Raw genomic sequence first — 24,298 nt, 5'->3', positions numbered from 1 at the left:
CTCACTTATACCCCTGCTATATAACGTAGTATTATAACATAGCCAGAAAAAATATTTCAACTCAAAGTTTACGACTAGTTACAGTGGCAGGAACTTATTACAGTTGGACATATTAATAAAAGTTTTTAGCTGTATAATTCAACTTAGATTATACTAAACTAAGAGCTCATTTGATTCTGTTAAAATCAGTCAAGGATAAACAGATGCTAGCGTGTAACGGTCCCCAAATATATATATGGAGACGAATATTCGGACCCAAGAGGAACAGGAATAGGGAATGGCGGAAACTTCATAACGAGGAACTACATAATTTATACGGTTTACCCAACATTGTTATTATAGTCAAGTCTAGGAGGCTTAGGTGGGCAATTCATGTTGCTAGAATGGAAGAAAGTAGAAACGCTTTCAAAGTCTTGACTGGTAGACCCATAGGAAAACGACCATTAGAAAGACCTAGGCGCAGATGGGAGGACAACATTAAGATGGATCTCGCAGAAATAGGAATCCAAAGTAGAAACTGGATTCGATTGGCTAAGGATAGAATTCAGTGGAGAGCTTTTGTGAACGTGGCATTGAATCTCCGGGTTCCATAGGTCATAGAGTTAGTTAGTTATTTATTATTTTACTCTGTATGTTTGTTCTATTTACTAATATTAAATCAACTGACGAACTGAGACCCACTGAAGTAAATAATGCTGATTCATGATTTTTCCTTCGTTTATGTAATATGCTGTAATACTTTTGTTTAATACCTAATCAAACTAAGAGACCTTGTATAACTTCATCTATTTTAACACAATTACCCTCTCACCTAACCACTTTTCATCGTCGATGACTTCTAGCACGCCTACATGGATCCTTTTTAAACACTTATTCATTTCGGATGGGACTGTTCTCAGTAGAGGCTGGCATATGTCATAATCATTCTCTATCGAATAAATTGAGCTGCAACGAGAGGCGAGACTCTGGTACTTGTATCGAGGCCTGGAGGGATAAAAAAAATTCGATTTGTAGCAGATCCAGTTATTAGATAGTCAACGAAATTTCAACGAAACTTGAAGACATCGAGAAACCAGTGTAACTCAGCGGATATGGAATAAGTAACTTCCAGCAGAACCTGAATTTCTATCTCTCCCTAACATTTGTCTAATCTGTCTCTCTTTCTAAGAGAATTTTGTCTACCATTTTCATTTCATGTCTAGAAAAAAATCTGTTGTTCGCGGTTCGAAAATCCCAAGAGAATACGCCGTCCCAATCATAGTACTCGCTCTTCTGAATCAAATTCTCGAACTTCAAACTGACGGCGTTTGGTTTGAGCTGGAGATTCCAAATACTCCTATCCAAGATTGCTCTGTGTTTTTCGTCAACTCTCACTCTACTCTTTAGTACGAGAGCTATCCTGTGTCAATATCGTCTCTCTCCAGACAAAAGGGCGTATCTCATTTTCTTAAATTTTCCAGGAAACAAGTTTAAATCTTTCCTCATTATTTATTCAATTGTGTTCTATTAAAATTTAATTTGATTTTGTAAGTTATATACCTGAACGAAGGAAATCAAACTAAATTTTAAAAGAAGACGATAGAATAAATGAGAAAAGGTTTAAAATTGTTTCTTGGAAAAGTTAAGAAAATGAGATACGCCCTTTTGTCTCGAGAGTGACGATATGATTAGTGTACGCACCTTTGGAGCGGAAGATTCGGGTTTGCTTCTTAGAGGAAGCCCATGTGGTTCGGATTCTATGTTAAGCTATAGGTCCAAGTCTAATATAACTTCAGTTCTGAACTGACCCTGAGCTCCAAATCAAGCAACAATTTCCATCCGAACAAATTAAAATTGTCTCTTGCCTTAGAGGTTAGACCTCTCCACCATCGATCATAGTCGATATGAAGGTAACCGGAATGGACCATTGCATAACATTGCAATTACCATTATAGCAGACTTCATTGCAGCTACCTCAATACTACTTGCTGATTTTCCAGAGGCCATTTACCATGCAAGCCCATCCAGAAGGAAAAACTACATTTGGGAAATCCGAAAGAACAGTAACGTCAGTAATTTTAACGGAAGTATCCTTAAAAGGAATAGCATTGATACTAGTTGCAACTGGCATGTGTCAATAGAAGGTCATCAACTATTATCCATGTGACTTGAAGCTTTGTCCTGTTGCAGTTTACACAATAGAGTCCCCATATAATGATGCTATTTTTTCGTTGTAAACTGGAGATTGGAAATGATCTTGGTAATAAGCACCATTGATTTTGACATATCTTCAACCTTAGAAACCTTGAGCTTCTCTCTGTAGCAAAAGTCAGTAACAATCATAAATGTTTCGAGAAATTTGATTTGCATTGACGCAAAAAAATTACTTCAGTTTTTTTGTTTTATGAATTTGTTTAAATTATGGTTCGAATTTTTTCAGTCACTTAGGTAGATGCATGTTTCGTCCATTGTCACAACGAATGTCTAGCGGTCACCAGCCAGGCAGTATAGTCTTTTGTCCTTGCCCTTTACCATGGTGATAAAGCGTATACACTGGCCTTGTAGACAGTTTTCAACCTAAATTAATGGTGGATTGCATGATTCATTATTTATCAGGTTACATGTAAACGTTTGGTGATACTACGCTGTGGTAAAAGATTCTCGTGGGCCACCCTACTCCGTATTTTCTTTACTACGTCTTGTGAGTTCACTAACGACCTCTGTGAATACGATTTTCTTGGTGATGTAGACTACGGAGGAGGTTGCTATACATAGTGTTTATAATATAAACAGTGACCCATCCTAATACAACGCTATTGTCCCAACACTGTTCTATTATGCGCAAAATACTAAAGTTAGTATGAAAGAAAGCTATAATGTATCCTTTCAAAAAGCGATATTTACTGTCACTTTTCACTGTCACTTTTCACTGTTTACTGTCACTGTTTTACTGTTACTGCCACAACAGCTTCACTCTGCTACACAACTGAGATTGATACACGTGATTTTTCTTTTCGGTGAAATCCGGTTTAACAGGTTTCATTGTTTGCAAATTGCAATGTGTTGAGATTGGTTGACATTAAGCTATGACGCAAGAGAAGCAATAAAGGAGAATCATTTGTAAGAATTAGAACGTACTTCTGATGGCGTATGAGGGTAATAATACAGAATTTGATAATTAAAAAAAAGGAAAAACTTACTATTCGTTCACAAAATAATTGTTAATAATTCTGTACGTTTCAAGCTCATCTATGGAGTTTGTTTTAAACCTACCAACAACGAACTCACAATAACTAACGGATGACAATATAATGAATATTATATTTACATAGGAATAGTGCCAGATAAGAACAAGTGAAAAGTGTACGACAATCAATGAGTGCATGTGGTTCGTGTCCTGCGGTTCCCTAGGAGGGCTTGGGCATTTACAACAGAATCGATCCTTTATCTTTTGGGCTTCTCCTTTAGACTTTAATAACATTGAATATGAGATTAAAATTTAATACTTGGCCCAATTGTTATTATTACAGTCGCGGAAGAGGCGGTAGTCGCGGGTTACCGGTTGTATTTCACTACATCGTTAGTTTCCGCAATTTCGCACTGTCACTTTTCATTCACTTTGATGCTGAAGGAAGGCAATCTATGGCGGTTCCAGGGGGATGTCTTTGAGGTTGCGGGGTGAATTCCCTTTCCTTCCATTTTTTTCGGGTGGACTAGAAGCTTTTCACTGCTCTGCTGCTCCTTTCGTCAAGACGACTTTACGATCATGATGAGACAACGGTTGAAACTCTAATTTTTCTTTTCTTGGCAACATTTTCGTTATCCTAACGTAAATTGGTTGATTATTAGTTGGTCTACTCGTAGTCACCTTTACATTTTTCTACATACGTTGCACTAGTTGAAATGAAACATTATTTTTGACACTGAGTGGTCGCACGTTGTTGTCATGTTAGTTGCACCAGTCAGACTGACTTAGTTTTTTTCCTTCTCCTCGCGTTTCTGCGCAGCGGACAGGCTCACAATGCAGCCTGGTGATGTCAAAGTTAAAAATAATTATGACAACCCATAGACAGGAATTTTTGGAGACGAAGTTTGCGCCCTGTGCTGAATTTTAGCACCTTATTTGGAGAGACGAAAGGATCACCAAGGTTTCTGTCCCAGACGCGACGCACACACACATATATGCATATCCGTCTTTTTGCTGAGAGAAAAATTCCTAACAGTGCTTTTATACGAGGTTTAATTAAAAATTAAAATTTTCTTCATTAATATTCGATTAGCTGGACCATATGGTTACAAATCTAACCAAATTACTTAAACCATTTTTTAGACTTCCAAGTTAAGCTTTGCTTAAGTGTCGGAAGTCTTAGAACGGCTTTGTCTGACCGTCTATCTATCGACAGATACCAGAACAAAAACGATAAATTTACTATACTTCAATGCTGATTACCAAAGAGCAGAAACGTTAGATGTCTAGATATGGTTTTCTGCAATTGGTTTAGCTTTTCAAGAATAGGTTCCACCTCCACCATCGGCCCTGTATTCAAACCAGAAGAAGTTTAAACTATCCTTTTTCGGTTTCAAAGTTTATCGCCATAAGACGAAAATAGTAACAAATAGCAAAAAGTGTTTTTTTTTAAAAAAAAAGATTCAGCGTCTCAAAGCAACGTATCATGACTATCCCGAACATTTCTAAAATCCGAATTTGTTGGAATTTACTACTACTTTCGGTTTAAATACTGATTGTCATAGACCAAAAATGGTAAGAGATTTAGAGATGAAGTTCTTTTCAATAGATTCAATGTCCCAAGAATAGGTTTATCACCTACGACAACCTTATATTTAAACTAGAAATGGTTAAAATAAACTATTTCCAATTTCGATATTTATCGCCATAGAAGAAAACTATTACATAGTGACTAGAGGTTTTCTCTAAACGATTATAGATTTCAAGGTGGTATCCAGCCAGACTACACCAAGTATCGAGTTTTTCGAAATTGAGTTACTCATACCAAAGTACATGAATTGATGTGAAGAGCGGCTCGGGAGTAAAATGCGATAACCCACATTCCGGTCGAAATTGAGTAATCAGAAGATTCTTGTTCTGCATGACATTCTGGCAGTAGCGTCATTTCAGTTTTGGCTTGGGAGGGGCAAGACCCTTTGATATATGTAAAATTTCGCGTTTTTCACTGACTTACTACTATTCTATTGATAAAATCTATATAAATCTCAAACTCAGGGGGAATGCTCCTTCTGCCCCCCCCTAAATGACGCCCCTGCATTCTGGTGGTGGCGAGTGGTACAAGAAGTTCATTCGGTTGACGGAAGTTGGCAGAAATGTATGGGCTTATTCATTTAACCCACATCACTCTGCAAATAGAACTTGATAAGCCACATCGAGATCGCGGAAAGTGTTGTGTCGCAAGCTGCAACCAGTGATGTTTCAGTAAACATGGAAGCACATTTTTCGATTGTGGACTTTAGTGACGACAGTGACGTTGTTCCAAATTATATACTCGATGGAAGTAGCTCATCTCAGTAGAATGTTGAAAGCCAGAATATTGTAAACAATAAATCTGAGCTGAATGTTTGTGTCTGTTGGTTATCAGCTTTTACGTCCACACCATATGGGTACGAACTGAAAGTTGTATTAGGTTGTTGATAGAGGAGTGGCATTGATGAAACAAATGTTATGAATAAAGAAAAAGATGATATGCACGACTATGTAAAGATGATATTTGTGAGACATATGGTATTTCTCCAGAAACGACTTTGTGCGTTGTCATGTTTACCACGCCCAATCCAGGCAAGCAAATTTCAGGACGTGCAAAACTGTCTGCAATGAGCAACGGCGCCGATTTCTCTGTTACTTTGGGGAGATCCATTCAGATGTAGAAGGCATATATGAGGATTTTAAGACAAATTGGATTCAAATTATGCCAAATATTATATATTTATAAATAAAATGTAGGAGCTTTGGGGGGGCCCGGACCCTCCAGAATCGGCGCCCTTGATAGTGGGTGCCTCCCTATTATGCTAAATTCTATAAACAACTTGAAGCTGACAAGAGCACATGCCTTTCTTGATGATTCTTTTGAAATATTCATTTCATGTGATATTGTGCAGTCTATTTCCATTCACGTAAAACATGATAACCAACATTTTGAACGCTGATACTTCTTAAAAAAAAAAAAAAAAAAACGTTTTTCAACAGTGTTCTGAATTATGTCGGTAGTAGTGTCGATTCTGAAGAAGAAATATCAACAATTAATATCTTCATATTTGTGTGTAATATTTTCAGTGTGTTTTCAGTACAGATTTTCATAAAATTTCGTTTCCGTTTTTCTCGATATCAGCCCTTTATGGGTTATCACCTTTTACTGCCGACCCGCTCTATTATCTGGCAAAGTAGACCAGCTTTAATGTTATTCAAATAGACAAAATTTGGTATAATTCACTTTCCCAAATTTAGTTTGTTTAATTGTCCCTTCATGCCATAGTAGACCAGAACAATACTTTCTCAAAACTTTAAAAATGTTGGTTGGTCTAGTCTGCCTGGATACCTTCCCGCAACACTCTACTAAAACGGAAAAACCGATTCCCATAGACGATAAGCGGTAAAAGACATTGAGATGGTTTTTCTTTTCTTTTTTCTTTTCATTTCTTTTTTTTTTGTATTTGATTCAGCTTTCGAAGAATAGATACCGCCTTCTCCATTAACGTTCTATTGAATTTCGAGGTGATTCAAATGAACTATTTCCCATTTCAACATTTATCTGCATAGATCAAAAATGATAATATATAGCGAGAAGAGGTTTTCTGCAACCGATTAAGAGTATCAAGAGAACATGTCATTACAACCCGCAACACTCTACCAAAGCTTAAATTACTTCAAATTTACTACTACGTTCAGTTTTAATACTGATTTCCGTAGAGCAAGAATAGTAAGGGATATCAAGGTACTGTTTCTTGCATTCGATTCACCTTCCCAAGAGTGGGTTTTATCACCTCCGTTAGATCTAATGCTTTATTCAAACCGGAAGTTGTTAAACCATTTCCGGTTTCATCATTTATCTCCATAAAACGAAACTGGTAATATAAAGCGACAAGTTGTTTCCCGCAATCGATTCAGAGTGTCAACAAAACATATAATCACAACCCACAACACACTACCAAAGCCAAGAGTGTTTGAAATTTACTACTATATCCGGTTTCAATACTGATTTCCCTATGGAAGAAACGGTAAAGATATCGACATGTAGTTTTTTTCAATGCATTCAACTTCCCAGGGGTAGGTTGTAAAAGGTTCATATTAATGATTTTTGATTTCTATCTTTCTCGCCATAGAACGAAAACAGTAAATTATAGCAGTAATAGCTTCCCGATACGTATTCAGCGTCCGAAGAACAGGTTCTATCTTTGATCTTATTAATCTATTGCAACCAGTAGTTATAGATGTACCACTTCATTTTCCATAGAGTTTGGGAAGCATACCTTAGTTTCATACACTGTGAAACGAAACTCAATCGTCTAAAATAAATGCAACTTCACGTTCAACCTAATCTGAAATACATAACTAGCAATGTGCTTCTAAAAACGACCACACTTTCGAATTTATTCATTGTAACTCTGAAACTAACCAAGTCGTTAGGTAAAATAATTGTCCTGAGGACGAATATTGGTTATTTCTTTCTTTAATTATCATAATGTCTGTCCTCTAACGTCCGTTGAATATTAATGAAACACACAATTCATTGAGAGTAGACAAATGATTACAGCATGGTAGGAAGACATGTGGAACCTTACAATATTATTAAAGAAGTCCTATATATATATCTGTGTTTGTCTGTCTATGGACAAGTATTAGAGCAATAATTGTAATAGATAGCAATAAATGTTTTTTTATGTTAATTTAATGCACTAAGAATATGTGCCATCTCCTCCCTCAATCTTCTATTCAAACCGATAGTAGTACAAATCTATCACTTCCTGTTTCAACATTGAATCCTCATTGTCTGGAACCCTATTATAATTTCACACTGTGAAACGAAATCTAATTGTTCATCTTTTTCCTTGTTCGAACATTTTAATAGTGCCAAAGGATGGGTCTCAGATTCTTATTAGTAAACACTACTCGTGGACTACCACGAGAATGTTGTTTCGGGTTTCGTGTCTACGAACTACTTAACCATAGAAGATAGACCAGCGTCATGTTAATTTCGGAATATCTATGTTGTGTGATGACTAGACATCGAATTTTTATGCACTTATGAAATATGCATGCAACCATGTGGTTAAATATTTTAAAATGTGCACTCAATATGCAATAACAATGCAATAAAAGATAACATTTTCAAACATGTATCGAAGTTGTGACAAAGTTTTCTAGGAAAAGTATAACATCGACACTGTACTTTACCTTTCAGGAACTTCTCTTCAGAATATATTTTTATGATAATTACAGTTCATATACTTCCAACTTTTTAAAACACACACAAATTAGGAGATGAAAATAAAATAGTGATATGAGAGCACGATTTCTAGTTTTTCTTCATATTTGTATTTTAGAGTTCATTTACTTCACAGGAAGTAATACGAGCCTCACTTTTCTGCAAGTTTTTAGTGTAAAAAAAAAAAAGATTTACTTCTTCCCATAATTAGCCTTACAGTATATTACAAGACTCTTCTGTTGAGTTTTTGGTGTCAGTTTGTGACATTTGTAGCCAGAAAATGGCCTGTTGACGTCAATAGATGTTACTGAACAATATTTATAGAGAGGAGCAAATTTAATATCTACAGTGTCTTTCTCATTATCAGATTTTCTCTTAACGTATTGGCAATTGTCAGTGTTTTTGGTCTGCTGATCGGTTGCTAACACTATTGGTCCTCCAGAAACTAGGAATTCTTTCATCCTTCCAAGCAAAAAGCCGTTCTATTACACACAGACGTAAATGCATTGATAATACAAACTAAAACTGAATTTATTCCAGGTTATAAGCATATACCAGAAATTAAAAAAAAAAAAACATAAAATATGCTCTTAAGTATTAATATACGCTCCAACCTTTGAAATATGCAATTATGTGCACTATAAGACTTTAAATTCCAGCTGTATTACTGTTCCAGCTATAAATTCCAGTTTCTTCTGTGGTCTGTAGTCTTTTAAAGAATTTATACAGAATAATGCCATTAGATGAATTCGGAAACGTATACTTCACCATAAACCTTAGTGACACATTTCTTGAATATGGAGAGAGAGAGAGAGAAGGAATAGAATTTGTAATTTTATATTAGTGTCGCATAAAATCTCACAAAATTAATGATATTCATTTTAGCTATTAATAATTAAATTTAGTTCTTTATTTTCATTGAATATTGCAAAGTTTAGTTAACAGAATATTTCGTTACAATCGCTTTGTTTATATACCAGAATACTGATTGAGGTTGTTAAGAAAATTATCGTGTTTATTTATTTTTCAGGGCTTGGTCCCTTTTATTTACTATTAATTTCAAGTCTAGGGAAGTGCCATTATGGCTGCCCTAACTTGTTATTATGATGGATCTGGCGAGTTCACGGATATGAGTTGGTTAATGGTATGGACTAGACGCAAAATAAACACAACAAATAACTAATCATGGAAAGTACGATACAAAAAGGCCTCGGATATCGGACGGATGAAAAGACGATGACAAATGCTAGCACTAAGGATGACGATGATAAAGTACACAATGTAGTTCATTGTTCGGATGTTTACGGCGGACCATCATGGGGTAACTGGGAAGACCCAGTTACACCAGAAGGCCTCCACATTCCTCCACCACCTCCACACTCCAGCACCTCCAGCAGTTCATCTGATAACAAGAAACAGAAAACGACAAACGCAGCACCGTCTACACCTCCAGAAGAAAATTTATATAATCTTGGAAAAAGAACAGTCCATCTAGCTGTGAACTTTTATGGTAATCCGTGGGAACAAAGAACAGTACCCACAAGATATATATGGGCACCGTTTGCACATTATCAGGTAATAATAATGATACTAATTGCTAACACTTTAATCCTATGGATTAAAGGTGGCTAAAATACGTATGTCTATAGTTTTATATAAAACAGTAAAATACGTGTCTTTATTCACAGTTTGGACTAAAATACAGTGTAATTAAAATGTTAGTCTCGCTGTGTAAAAATTTCAGACAGATTATTCACAGAGTAGGCTACTAGTATATGTGTTGCTTTTCCCATGTTACACATACGATGATGAGTCAAAGATAAACAGACATATCATTGTACGCATTGTGCAATAAAACAAGATGAACAAACAAAATAAGTAGCATTAGAATTGGCACATTTTACCCATCTTTGCTCTATATTAAACTATTTTTACTAATAATATAACTTGCTAATCCAATAATTACAGTGGAAGCTCTTAAAAGAAGTCCATCGGTAAAAATTTAACCTCTATTTCATTTCCAACTAAAGGAAGAAAAATAGTTAATAGTCCAATTGAGTATTTTTATTATTATTATTATTATTACTAAACTTTATTCTCCTCTTACAATTTAAAACAAGATTTTAATATGTAATTTCATATTGTTTCTTAATAACATATAATTATATTTTTAAAACTATTAATTATTTTAACTTGTTGTTTGGTTCTTTGAAATAATTTTGATTTCTCATCTCATTGATTTTTGTTTCTCAGTTAATTGACTTTGATTTCTCTCGTCAGAACACGTACTACACTTTTTCACTTTTGAGATTTACTTATCGTACAATTACATCATTCACTAATATCCATGTACTTGTATATTTCGACAGGATATAGGAATAGGACTTAGGATTTAGGTTTTTGGGCTTTCGGCATCTATGACCATGCTAACGCATCACATATAAGGTGACGTCCCTCGTCAAAGCACACTATCCCTGGAAAGGGAATGAAGAAAGAAGTGCGGAAGGAAGGAAGCGGCCTGGGACCTAGACTTTAGATACACACCTCGGCATTTCCCTGCTGTGAATGAGAAAAACTCAGGAAAACCTCATTTAGGATGGCTGGCCTGAAAAAGTTTTTTTTACACATGTTTGACCGAGTGTCCCTACTGGGAATCGAACATGGGACCACTCACACTGAAGGCCAGAGCGAGGACCGCTATATATATATATATATATATATATATATATATATATATATATATACATTTTTCATCATCACGCACTTATATTTGCAGTGATTTCTCTTCTACACACAAACTAGTAGTTCTCCAATTCCACACATTTCAGACCTCCGAAAACACCTATTAGTGCGGACCTCCACCACTCTTAAGTTAAACACCACCTTATCACACTCATGTACTAATCACTTCTACTCTTTATAATTCATTTTGTCCTCCATCTTTTTGTTGGGTGTTGGTTGGTTCTCGTTACGGAAATATGGGGTTCATGGGATTCATGGAGTGCATGGGGTTCTCGCGCTAAGTGAACTTTGTGGTAGACAAACACCATGTGAGTGGGTTTTCTTTGGGTTATCCCGTTTCTTCCTACTTTCTTCATTCGACAACCCCATTCTTTCTAATCATCACCGTCTCCTTTAGCCTAACCGGCATACCGTGGGACGTAAAACTTAAAGATTTTGATATGGAAATAAGTGGGAGGAGGAGAGACTTTAGTTACTATTACCTCTCCTATCTACAAAGCGTTCCTTCGTTGTTTGTAAAACCATGGTACTCAAAATTTGGAATTACTTATACCTTAGTTCGTTGGTTAATATACTATAAAAGTAATCAAGAAAGTTCTATCGGTTTTCTCTCAACACCCTCAAACATCGATATTTCACTTACGACGTACCTGGAAGATCAAAAATAGCCCCAGTCGGCATCGACTTCTTCTGCCAACGTTCTGGAAGGCCATGGATTCCATCGCGGTAGAAGTGTGTGGGCCGTGAAGCGAAGAAAGTATCAAATACACTTTGCACCTTTACTAGAGATTTGAACTGGCGTCCTCTAAAGTGATTGTCCAAGGAATGGAACAGGTGATGATCGGACGGTGCAATGTCCGGGGACTATGACGGATGCAATAGTGTTTCCCACCCAAAGCGTAGAATGGTGTCCCGGGTCATCCTAGCCACGTGGGATTTAGCATTGCCTGTAACAGAAGGACCCCTTTGCGATTCAGAAGTGCTGACTTCGGAGTTTTGAGTTTTTCATGAACATGGCTCGATTGCTGACAGTATATAGTTGTATTGATGCTGTGACCAGCTGGTAGTAGTTCCTGATGCACGGTACGGTGAGCAGTCTACCAAACACACAGGAGGCCCTTCTAGTGCAGTGCTGGTTTCGGCATTTTTGGAACTGGTTCATGGGATGCTAACCAATGATGGCGGCACCGTGGAGCTTCGTACAGGACCAACTTCTCATCAAATGTCAACATCTTGTCCACAAATGACTCCTTCCTCAGACGAGACAGCAAAGAAACACACTTGTCTGCTCGCGTTGTCTTCTGGTTCGAAGTCAAATCATGTGGGACCCATCGACCCAACATATAGTGCTTCCCAATTTGATGGATGTGCTGAAGAATTATTTCTTTACTCACATTGAATTGTAGTCCCAATTCCTCATACGTCTGGCCACTATTCGCCTCAATTGCTATCTGAGGGTCTTTTTTTTGTACATGTATTGGTCTCCCGGCACGTGGTGTGTTTTCGAGTGTTTCGTCATCCTCCTTAAACTTGTTAAACCACCGCTGCACTGTCCGCGTAGTCACGACACCCTCACCAAAGACCTGGCATATCTAGCTGCAGCGGCGTTTGATCCCAGTTTGAGCTCGTACAGCATACACGTCTTTATGACGCTCTGTAGAGGTCCCATTTCACTTTGTCCTTACGCAAGTTCACGATGTAACTGAACTGCCACCTACCTACACCAATAACTGACGTTCGCCTTATCTTCATTTGCATTCAACTTACGGTGTGAAGGTCAATGGAACACAGACCTCCACAAAAAGCGACAAAACTTTCTTGGTTATATTTAAATTTATATTTAGATTATGTTATTCTTCTCTAAGAAACTAAGCTTGATATATATTGGCAAAAGAAAATATTGTGTTTTGGAGTCTCAATGGCTTGACAGTGACAGAAAGGTGTCGTTTTATCCTGTTAGAATTGCTTTATATGGACCATATCCTGATAAGAAGTGTGTGAGTCCATCATTTGGTTGAAAATGTTTCAGTTTTAATCTTTTTTAATGTTAGGTATGAACTCATACATCTTTCTTCCTTTGTATTCCGTTTCCCATTGTTGATGCCATTTTCTAATGGTAAGTCTCTTGATATTGTTTTTCTCGACTTGATATCTCATTATTTCGGTTGCTCGGATTTGTTCGTCTTTCTTCGTCCACTATTTAAATGATTTTTCTTTAATATCCAAACTGGCCGGAGTAATGCCCACTTAGTAGTGAGAGCTAATGTAGATATCGTCATACTGGCACCGGTGAGTCTTAACAGAATTGTTCGTTGTTCTGCATCAGTCACTTCCCGTTCCTTTTTATTGCTTAAACGGTGGGCATAGAAACTAGCTCCATGGTCTGATATTGAGTTGAAGTTGACGTTGCTATATGATATTATTGCCTTTCTTGGTTTACGAAACCTATTTTGAGCTATGTCTCCTCACACTGAAAGCTCATGTATCAATCCAAGCCAATTTTGTTTACAACTTGGACCTTCTCACTTACAATTTACTAAATACCATGTTTACTCGCGTAATAGTCGCCCTCGGATAATAGTCGCACCTTAAGTTTGAAGTAAAAGCATTCGACAAAAAATTTCCCCGCATATAAATCACAATCTACGGATGAGAGTATGCCTTTCGCATATATGGACAACTTTGACACTTCTTGTGAGTGTGTGTTTCTTCTGTGTAGTGTTACGTAGCTGTCATTCATGTGTTTCCCGATTATATAAATATATCATTCTTTCGTGCCAATGCCAAGAAGACAATTTTTTTGTCTCCCACGAATGGGTAAGTTACGAGTTTAATTTTCACAAGTTTAAATATTTTATTGTATGTAGGCTACATTTTATATTTTATGTTGATACAATGATATATGTATTGAAATTTGAAATTAGTTTCATCGTAGTGATAATTGAATGACAGCTCTCCTCGCGTAATAGTCGCAGTTGTATTTTCGGATTAAAAAATTGGTACAAAAGTGCAATTATTACGCAAGTAAACACAATGCTACCACATATGTACACACACATGTTAATACACATTCATTCATGAAACATCTTCGCGGGAGTTGTTTTCTTGTGGTGTGCTATGTCCGCTCCGTTCTCCCAAGCGATTACCTGCACTTTTTCACTAGATTCATTTTTTTACTTTTTTGTCTTTTGTTGGTCTGTAGTTTACGAGCTTGTAGGAAAGCGGTCGTATTCCAGTTATTCCTATAAACCACTTTTGAGTCGAAATTTTACAAAACGGCATAACATGTATCACTCGCGGTTATTATTGATCCTAGTATTGTGTCACTTTTGTAAGCCTAAACAGCACACGTCCTAAACATACTAACACAAATCCTAAATTTTAGGTCTTCTGCAGATTAGGACTTACGACGCCTTTCAGGATTTGTGCCTATTTCATTCACTTGGTTTAGTTCTGAAATTCGCCACTACCATTCGGATAATGAAAATATTACATTAATTCCGATTTTTCTTCTTGTTGTTAGAGAGATGAAGAAAATAAGAATGAGGAAGAACCCCTGTCTCCAGCAGAAGATATAGATTCAGATCATATGTTTTTTGAGACTGTATCAACTGAAGAAATTCACTCAGAATGTATGCTGAAAAGACTGCAACAGACAGCAACCTTCTATCGGCGGCCTTGGCAGCAAAGGTGCTTGCCTACACGATATGTGTGGGCACCGTTTGCACATTGTGAGGTACTACTACTACTACTACTACTGCTACTACTACTACTACTGCTACTACTACTACTACTACTACTAATAATAATAATAATAATCGCTAACACTTTAATCGTATGAATTAAAGGTGGGTACAATACATACGTCTATAGTGTCACACAAAAGAGTAAAATACGTGTCTCCATTCACAGTTTGGACTAACATACACTCTAATAGAAATATTGTCAGTCTCGTTGCGTAAAAATTTCAGATGGATGATTCACAAAGTAGGCTACTAGTGTGTGTATTGCTTTTTCCATGTTACACGTAAGATGCTGAGTCAAATATAAGCACACTAAGAAAAAATATATGTGGCGTACGTAAAATCGTATGTTACGTTTGTAAATCCTGTAGTTTTTGGACTTAACGTACCACAAAGGTATAACTGAAAACATATGTTTTATAATATGTTCTGTTTAAGCGTTCCATCTGTACGTACTTTCCGTATGAAACAATATAGTCGGTCAGAATCTCACATACAAATGGACGTATAGAACATATAGCTGACGAAGGAAACATACATATATGTATGTAATATAATGGACTGTTAGATATTAGACATCCTGCAATTGCATGATATAACATCTAAGGGCAGTGCCTATGTAGAACACATATAACGTATGCTCCGTGCTGTTTTCTGTAGTAAGCAAGAGGATTCTGTATATTTGTACAATACACCGCTGCCCGAAGAACGGATATATAACAATGTTACGAATTGTGCAGTAATACAAAATGAAGAAACAAAATAATTAATTTTAGAATTGCACATTTTACCCACCTTTACTCCGTTATAAATATGTTACTATCATTACTAATTATAAGACTTGCATAATCTGATAATTACAATGGTGGCTCCAAAGATAAGTCCCATTGGCAAAAATTAAACTTCCTTTGTCGTTTCAAAGTTAAGAAAGAAACTTACCTACTTGTAATAGTATTATTAGGTAATGTTCATAACCGCTAAACGGAGCAAAATCCTTAAAAAAATGACAAGTATTAAATTTTTGGTTGTCTGCGATATAGGACTTGTGGCTGTGCCACTTCCGTAGATTGGCCGAATCCATGCCTCGTCGTGTGGTAGCTGTTATCAATGCCAAGGGAGCAGCAACTCATAACTAATCAGATGTTCCTAATCTAGTAGCACTTCAGTGACGTTAATTTGAGTTACTTTAGTCTAGTTCTTATATCAATTTTAATAATTGTACTCTATACGAAGAAAAAATGTTATCCCATAAACCAGTTTACATTCGTATTACTGTGAACAATTCAAAGAATTGGTGCAACAGAATGAAATTGTGTGACGTTTTCGTGACCTTTCCGTTACCAAACCATAAAATTTCGTAACATTCGAAAACTAATAACGGTACCTATATTCTTTAGCACTTATCTCTATTTTATCTCTACTTTCAAAGGCTGTTCCCTGGGGCGATGAGAACTTGGTGTCTTCTCACATCACTTTCAGTATATTCACTGTAGATAGTCTGTTTTGTTCCGTAACTAACCAACAGCAAACACTCACAAATCCAATAATCTTAAAATTACCTAAACACACATAAACTGACAAATCCTTAGCAATTCTTTAGAAATGTCACACTGATTGTAAACAGTTGTACTGATGGATTTTATCTGTCTTTTAAGTTGGCTAATTTTATTTTACAATTTCTTTTGAGCTTTTTCGATCTTCTGAAGTTCTTCAACTACCTCTTCGATCTGTTGTAACGATCTCCGTTTCTTCTTCTTCAACTCTTTAAGGTATTCTGCTTCCATCTTGATTTTGTTTTGTCTTTCGTGTTCCTCACTGAATTTTTCATGCATGCGATAGAAGAGTCCTTTGCTTGCGATTTGGTAGCGTCTAAAGCCGACCATAGACACTTTTGGCGGTAAATTTTGACGTTTTATAAAATAAAATTTTCCAGTCTCTACTTACATTTGTAAAGACAAAAAGGATCGTGATCGAAAAGCTAAATTTCGTGATTTTTCTTGACTTTCATGACCAGTTTCTGATTTCGTGAGTTTTTCGTAACTTTTATGACCTTCGTGACCGATAGACACCCTGTGTATCAAAGATAGGGCACAATAAAGGTATAAACAAGGAAGCATATTTACAAACATTATAGTACGACTTGCCAGGGAAGGGTCCGAATGGGGCACTCGAGTTGCCGAACGACATGTAACAGATATGAAAGAGAGTGTGAAAGTGTGTTCATATTCAAATTTTTAGCGGCTGAGGGCAACATAGAAAAGCAGGAGAGCCGGAAGAAATGTGGCCGACCGTAGAGCCCAGCAACAGAGAAAGCCCATGAATCACTTGTTCCGCGCGTGAATGGGCACAGAAGTGAAGCTAAGTGTTTAGTAATTGATGCATAAAATCTGCTTTATGGAATTAACATCATAGCCGCCATATTGAAAGTGGCCATCTTCATTTGGATTCACAATATAAAAGAGAAAGTAGGTCATGTGGTATATGAAATAGCACTGAAATTTTTATCAGGAATACATTAGTATTAACCGTTCTGTTGTAGCTGTTGTGAGTGGAGAAGTAACACGCAAGAAGGGCGAATAGAAACTCTGTGAAAGTTTCAGCAGTATGACACAAAAGCGTTTCCTTTGGGCTGTATACAAACCAACTTGGAGAACTCTGGTTTGTATACAGCCCAAAGGAAAAGTGTGTTTACATGCGGAATAGTTGCGAGTAAGGGAAAGAAGAGTCCAAAGATGAATCCGTGCCAGCTAATGTGTGCCCAACTTGTAGACAGGACATACGCGAGAGAGATCATTAGCTACTATCTGCGTTATCAGTGAAGTAGTCAAGTAAGATAGAGTGGTTGGTAGGAGGGTAAATGCGTCCCTGGTCAGTGAACCACAGTTGAGGTTGTGCTAGAAAATTCCACGGTATATTCTAATTCATCATATGGAAAAGTTATTTCTTCTTGCGGGCATGAATATGAATCTCCAGGTAGTTGTCTCATTATTAGTGCGTGAGTTTGGGACGTGCAACGATAATCCCTGTGAAGAGGATCAGAAATGTAGTTATTAGTGAATATTGATATCAGTGGCGGCTCGTGCCTTAAATTTCAGGTGGTGCACAATATATGATCTCGTTTTTAGTTATTATTAATATTATTATAAGTAACAATGGTTTATTAATAATACTTTATATATTATTACTACATAAATCATAATAATAATATAAATATTATTATTATTAACAATAATAATAGCAATAATAATAACAATAATAAAGGTTAGTATAAACAATAATAGCGATTTCTGCATGGCATACTTTTAGCATGCAATGGAGAAGCTCTTTTTGTATGATTTTTAACTTAACCTTAAAAATTGTTGCGCTTTCTAAATGGCTCTTGAGAGCGCTGTCGAGTTCAGCGCTGAAATTAATTAATCCACTAAATACGCATGGATTTGAAGAAGAGTCTGTTTCATCATGTACTCTTAAAGGCAGTTCGAAGACGTCATAAAACCGAATGGAATTGATGATTATAATGAGCACGTACCTGTTTTGCGTCACTTTTTGATTTTGATTCTGAATGGACCGTCTATAACCAACATCTAGTTGAGCAGCAATATTCACATTTCCCAATACAGTGAGATTAATAAGGTGTTTTATATGAGCTGAAGGATTTTCATTATTTTTAATATTGTCGTTCAGATGCTGGATATCTACAACTCCCTTCTTTTACTTTATGTATCTTCCCCCGCCCCAACAACAAACACGGAAAACAAAACAAAACTTGCGTTTTATTGAGAGTCGGAATCGGCCTTCCGATGTTTATCACAAGTAGCTTTGCTTTTAAAGTTCTTTTTGAAAACGGCTCATTCAACAGAGACGTTACAGAATTCATTGTCACTTCAAATATATCAGGGACAGACACAATCATGCAATTACAGCAACCGCATTCCAATGAACAACACACATACACACACATACACACGCACACACACACACACACACACACACACACACACACACAACACTACAAAGTACGAGCAGATTCGGCAATTTGTTTGTGAACATAATCTCGTCCGACTCCAAATGCATGATTTTTTCTGGTGTGATTTATTTTACGCCAAAAGAAACCATCGAAATAATCCCCCTCAAAGACCTTTTAGTAAGATAGGTGCTGGTCCCCATTTAAGCAGCAATAGGCGTGGGTGATAGTAGGCGGAAGGTGGAAGTGAAATAAGACAAGGGGTTTGTACCGTATGCTCTCCTACCTTGCGTTTGCGAGGACATTGGTGAGACAGGTTGAGGACTGGGCTTGTAGTCCGCTTTAAAATCTCACCCCCCAATCCAATTAACGCTTTTTCCTAAAGAAAACTGCTCTCCAATTCTCTCATTCACCCATACACATATGAAAAGAAAAACATTCCCTCTATGCTGCCAAATTTCTACTCATTCAGACACGAGTGTATTAAATATTGACACCCTCAATCTGTCTTTACTCTTCACGGGGTCGCTTTTACTGTCTCCATAGTTGTCTTGACCTTACTTGGTTGACACAATTAATAGTTATGACAACTTGACAATCTCGCATTTAGGCAAGGTGCAAGGTTTTTTTCCTTCTCTGTGTAAGACTTGGAGGACTTGACTAATCCGTTTCAGGCGAGAACCATGTCAACCAATATTGCAGGGGAAAAGACGGTGGAGAATTTTCAATTCCAAAGAGGTTTGTTTTGGAAAGGTTGTTTTTGTTGGTAGACTTGCTTGTAAAAGATCTGCAAACATGTAGATTCCTATGAGGCACTATTAGGATCCTCGCAGCTGGCAACCCCCGAAGTAGTCCAGCTGGGGAGTTTGCCAAATTCCCAAGCAGAAATATATTAGCCAGTCCCGTTTCAAATGCACTTCTTTAAGAAAAGATTATGTTGACAATAAACAGAAAAGTGATTTAGCACAAATAAAAATTGAAAATATTGGAAGGAGGTTTGTACAAACATGCAAACATTAAGAGAAACCTCTACTGATTGACACAGTGGTCGAAGAATATCAAACGTTAGAGATAGATGATAGCGTGTCAATGAGAACTGCTTTTGTGTTTTCATCACACTCTTATAGATACTGTTCACATCAACTGTCCTTCATAGTTATTGGTATGTATGTACCTTTATCAGTATACTTGCTTTTGTGATGATATATGTTATTTTCTTTAAGAACCACATCGTAATTGTACCTGTAATCCCCATCCCTCCTTTGTATCGGTGATTTAACGTGACAACAACTACCCATCTTTACGCTGTAATATTATCATCTCCTTGCACGTGCAAATGCTCTTTGTAATCAGTTTCTAGATGTGCATCATGTGCCAACATTATTCCGACAGATTATTCCGCAGTTTGTACAAATATCTCCTCACGACTTTCTTGCATGTTACTTCTCAACTCACAATAAAGTTACCACAAAATGGTTAATGCCAATGAATTCCTGGTAAAATTTCAGTGCTATTTCATATACCACATGACCTACTTTCTCTTTTACATTGTGAATCCGAATTCAAAATGGCCACTCAATATAGCGGCCGTAATGTTAATTACAGATATAGCAGATCTTATCATGCATCTACTACTAAACACTTGACCTTAATTTCTGTAGTCATTCACGCGTAGAACGAGTGATTCCTTAGCTTTCTGTGTTGCTGGACTCTTTGGTTGGCCATATTTCTTCCGGCTCTTCTGCTTTTCCATGTTGTCCTCAGCCGCTATAAATTTGCATATGTACATAGTTTCACACCCTCTTTCATGTCTGATACATGTTGTTCGGCAGCTCGAGTGCCCCATTCGGACCCTTTCCCGGTTAGTATAAATTCGGCTCAAATGAAGAAAATATTACTAAAGAACATGATATCGGAAATTTTACAATATAGCCTACTTGATTATATTTAAAGCTAATTTAGTTGGAGCCAATTCAAGAGTTTTCTATATTTTCGTATAAAGTCATAATTTTCTAAACCTACTACAACAGATTCATTTATAGAAACATATGAGTAAAATATCTTTTCTTTGCAGCGCGCTGACAGGGAACCACCACCACCCGAATTACTGGATGAAATAAGATGTAAGTGATTTTTTCTTTATTTTTTTTACTATTTATACCATTACTTTACAGGCAGTGTATTCGTCACTGTCAACAGTATGCGCGTTACTCTTATGAATATGTGTGTCACTATTAGGAGAATATGTACCACTGTTTTGGAGAAATCAAACAATAAATGTAATCTGCTAGTACATCTCCTTTTTCTTGTTCACCTCAACCATAGGTTGGTGGACAACATGGAAATTTTAAAACTTTTCTCTCCCTTGGGAGAGTTGTTTTATACTTCGATAAGGTGTCTTCTTCGTAACTGCATCTAGATATTCTGTCCGTGGTCTTCCTCTTCCTGGTTTTCCTTCTGCCTTTTCCTCTTATCAGCACGGTGATCCAATCAGAGTGCCGAATAAGATGGCCAAGCATGCTGTTTCTTCTTTTTCCTATTATCTTCATGATCTGTTGTCCTTCATTAGCTTCCTTTAGTATGTCTTCATTCCTTTTGCTTTCGGTCGATGATATGCGCAACATTCTGCGCCAACACATTTCAAATGCTTCCGACTTGGGTATTTCAGCTTCTCTCAATGTCCACATCTCTGATCCGTACAGCGGCACACTCCATACCAGGGTCTTAATAAATCGTTTACGAATGTCCAACAACACATTTCCTGATATTAGTAGTCCTCTTTTCCTATTAAATACTTGTTTAACGTGCGCTATTCTGGAATTTACGTCTTTTTCATACTTCCGTGTGAGGATATTAGACTTCCTAAATAGGGGAACGTCTTAACGACTTCGATTTTCTCTCCATCTAGCCATACGTTGCCTCTTCCTGTCCTGCTCCTGTGCACTTTATCACTTTGGTTTTCTTATTTACCTTCATTTTGCATGTGTTTTCCAGTACATCTAGTACATCTAAGTTTTTGAAAATACATTTTTAAAAAAAATTACAACTTTTACAATGTTTAAATTTTCTTACAGTTTTTACAATTTTCTTTACAATTTTAATATTTTATCGATCTTTCATGTACAATACATAAATAAATAATATATTGCAACAGAATAAAAAGAAACTATCAGCAGAAGTACATTGACAACAAACGATTTACTTTTTTAAAGCCATAAACATTACTTTTGTTCAATTTTCAAAAAAAAAAAAAAACTATGCTTGCGAATTTATCGTTTCGGCGAAGAAGGTCAGGACTAGTTTCGGCAAAGTTAATAGTGATAACTGTTTTGTGTGATTGTCGTTTTCGCAATAACTGATTTTCGCGAACAGCATGCGACGGTGAAATTCTACTTTTTGCTCGGAAAAAGTGGAACAAAAACTCTTAAAATGTTAGGATGATGCTATGAGGAAATCTCAAGTGTTTGGGTAGTTAGACCGTTTCAAAAATGGCGAAATGTTAATTGATGACAAACATCGTTCTAGTCATCCTTCCACGGCCCAAACACATGAAAATGTTAAAAAAAAATCGTGCATTGATCAACAAAGATGTGGAGCTGTTGGAAGTGATGTGGAGTCCAGTACAACGAATTTTGACAAAAGGTTTGGGAATGAAAAGAGTGGCTGCCAAATTCGTGCCAGGACTACTGACTGGTGAACAGAAACAAGATCACGTGGAAACATACTGTGCTTTGTCAAAAAAAGGTCTCGAAATGATCCAAACTTTTTTCAAAAATTATCACAGGTGACGAAACTTAGTACGAAAAAGAGACATGAAAGAAAAGAGTTTTGCTGATGTTGCTGATGTGAAGAAAAAACCGATAAAGGCGCTGTCAAGCATCTCAAAAGATGAATTTAAGCAATGTTTTGAAAAATGGAGTAAAAGATTAGACAAGTGTATTAGTGCAAGTGGGGGCTACTTTGAAGAAAATTGAAGGCTTGTGCTTAAAGTGTGAGTAAATAAGTTCGGTTTCTTTCGGGATCCCCTGTAGATAAACAAAAGTAAAGATTGAGAGTTAATCATAATTTATTGGCTATATCTCATTAACCATTCTTACCTGGGATGTTCTTGAACCTGAATCCACAAAGTGGGGATAATGTATATATTTCCTGAAAGCTTGGGTCAAGGTAAGATCAACTTCAGTTACCAAAATTGGGGAGGTCTCATGCATTCCGGGGATTATTAGAAGGAAATGGGTGTGAAGCCACCCTTCTAACATTGAGAAACAATTGACACTTCTTTAATTAAGATATGAGAACTTCAGCGTAGAAAGCTACCAACAGTGAAGTTGCTACGAGCCACCTTGGATCACTTAGTTTAAGTTCTCCCTGCTGGTCTAATAGATACCACGTATGCCTTTGGCACATGGAGTCTCGTGTTCGACTCCTTTTGGAAGAACCTTGAAATTCGAACGCAACACGGTAGTTCGAATTCCATCTTAAAACTGTGGGTCCACGTTTTATTTGGCTGTGTAGATTCGGTGCTGAAAAGAGACACTATACTCGATTCAACCAAATAATCTACTTCATGAACCCATGTAGCTTAGTTAATAACGAGCTTGCCTTTGGCTCTAGTGGTTTAGGTTCGCTTCACGGTGGGCACAATCGGTCGGAAAAGTGTAAAGGCCTTTTCAGGACTACCATTTTGCCTGAGGTTTTTCCTAGGTTTTTCTCATTTATACCAGTCAAAGGCCGGAATGGTACCTAATATAAGACAGAGAAAGTTAACAGCATTGCCGTCTTGATTTACATCACACAAAGTCGATTAGTCAAAAGTAAACTATAGCCATATAAACAATTTTGTTTCAACTTAAGTTTAAGAACATATTTCTTCAGGTTTTAACAGTATGCAATATATGAAGTACAAATGGTGGAAAGGCTATATTCTTTTCTCTCTGGAGATTCAATGCATAAACAACAAGTGTTTCAATCTACCACTTCCAGTTGTAATGAGGGGATAGAGATCAAATATTTTCTTGAAACTCTATAAATAACATTGATGTCTATAGTCCTTTAAACTTCAAGCTTAAGAATAAGTACCTTTTCGCATGTACTTTGAAGTAAGTTAAATAATCAGACGATGGCTGTATAAGCGTAGATATGGAGTAAAAAAAAGTATACGCAGGCACGTAGCCAGGATTTCGTAATAGGCGGGGTCTGTAACGAAATACTGTGGTTATTACATCAGGGGTTCGATCATTCTAAGCTATTTTACTGGCTATATATATTGGTTTGTTTAGCCAGGATTTCGTAATGGGAAGGGGGTGACGTTATACATCAAGGACTCGATCAATCTAAACTATTTTACTGGCAAACATACCCATATTGGTTTGTTAGGACAATAAAATGAGAATAAGTTAGTAAGTATTTTAATAAAC

The 24,298-nt window shown here is 36.7% G+C and overlaps 1 protein-coding gene across 1 annotated transcript in view; it reads left to right on the top strand.

Moving 5' to 3' along the window:
- Positions 1-9,617: 9,617 nt before the first annotated feature.
- The window catches only part of LOC145682202 (uncharacterized), a 93,379-nt gene continuing 78,698 nt past the window's right edge, over positions 9,618-24,298 (top strand). Inside the window, exons 1-4 of the mRNA XM_081753786.1 lie at positions 9,618-10,007; positions 13,040-13,171; positions 14,698-14,910; positions 20,956-21,004. Of these exons, the coding sequence (XP_081609912.1) occupies positions 9,618-10,007; positions 13,040-13,171; positions 14,698-14,910; positions 20,956-21,004 (784 nt within the window). The remainder of the gene's footprint in view (positions 10,008-13,039; positions 13,172-14,697; positions 14,911-20,955; positions 21,005-24,298) is intronic.

Source organism: Thermobia domestica, chromosome 3 (assembly GCF_964235325.1).
Source record: "Thermobia domestica chromosome 3, izTheDome1.hap1.1, whole genome shotgun sequence".
NCBI classification, from domain to species: Eukaryota; Metazoa; Arthropoda; class Insecta; order Zygentoma; family Lepismatidae; genus Thermobia; species Thermobia domestica.
The sequence above is the reverse complement of the archived record's forward strand: the minus strand, read 5'-3'. Positions and strand labels throughout refer to the sequence as shown.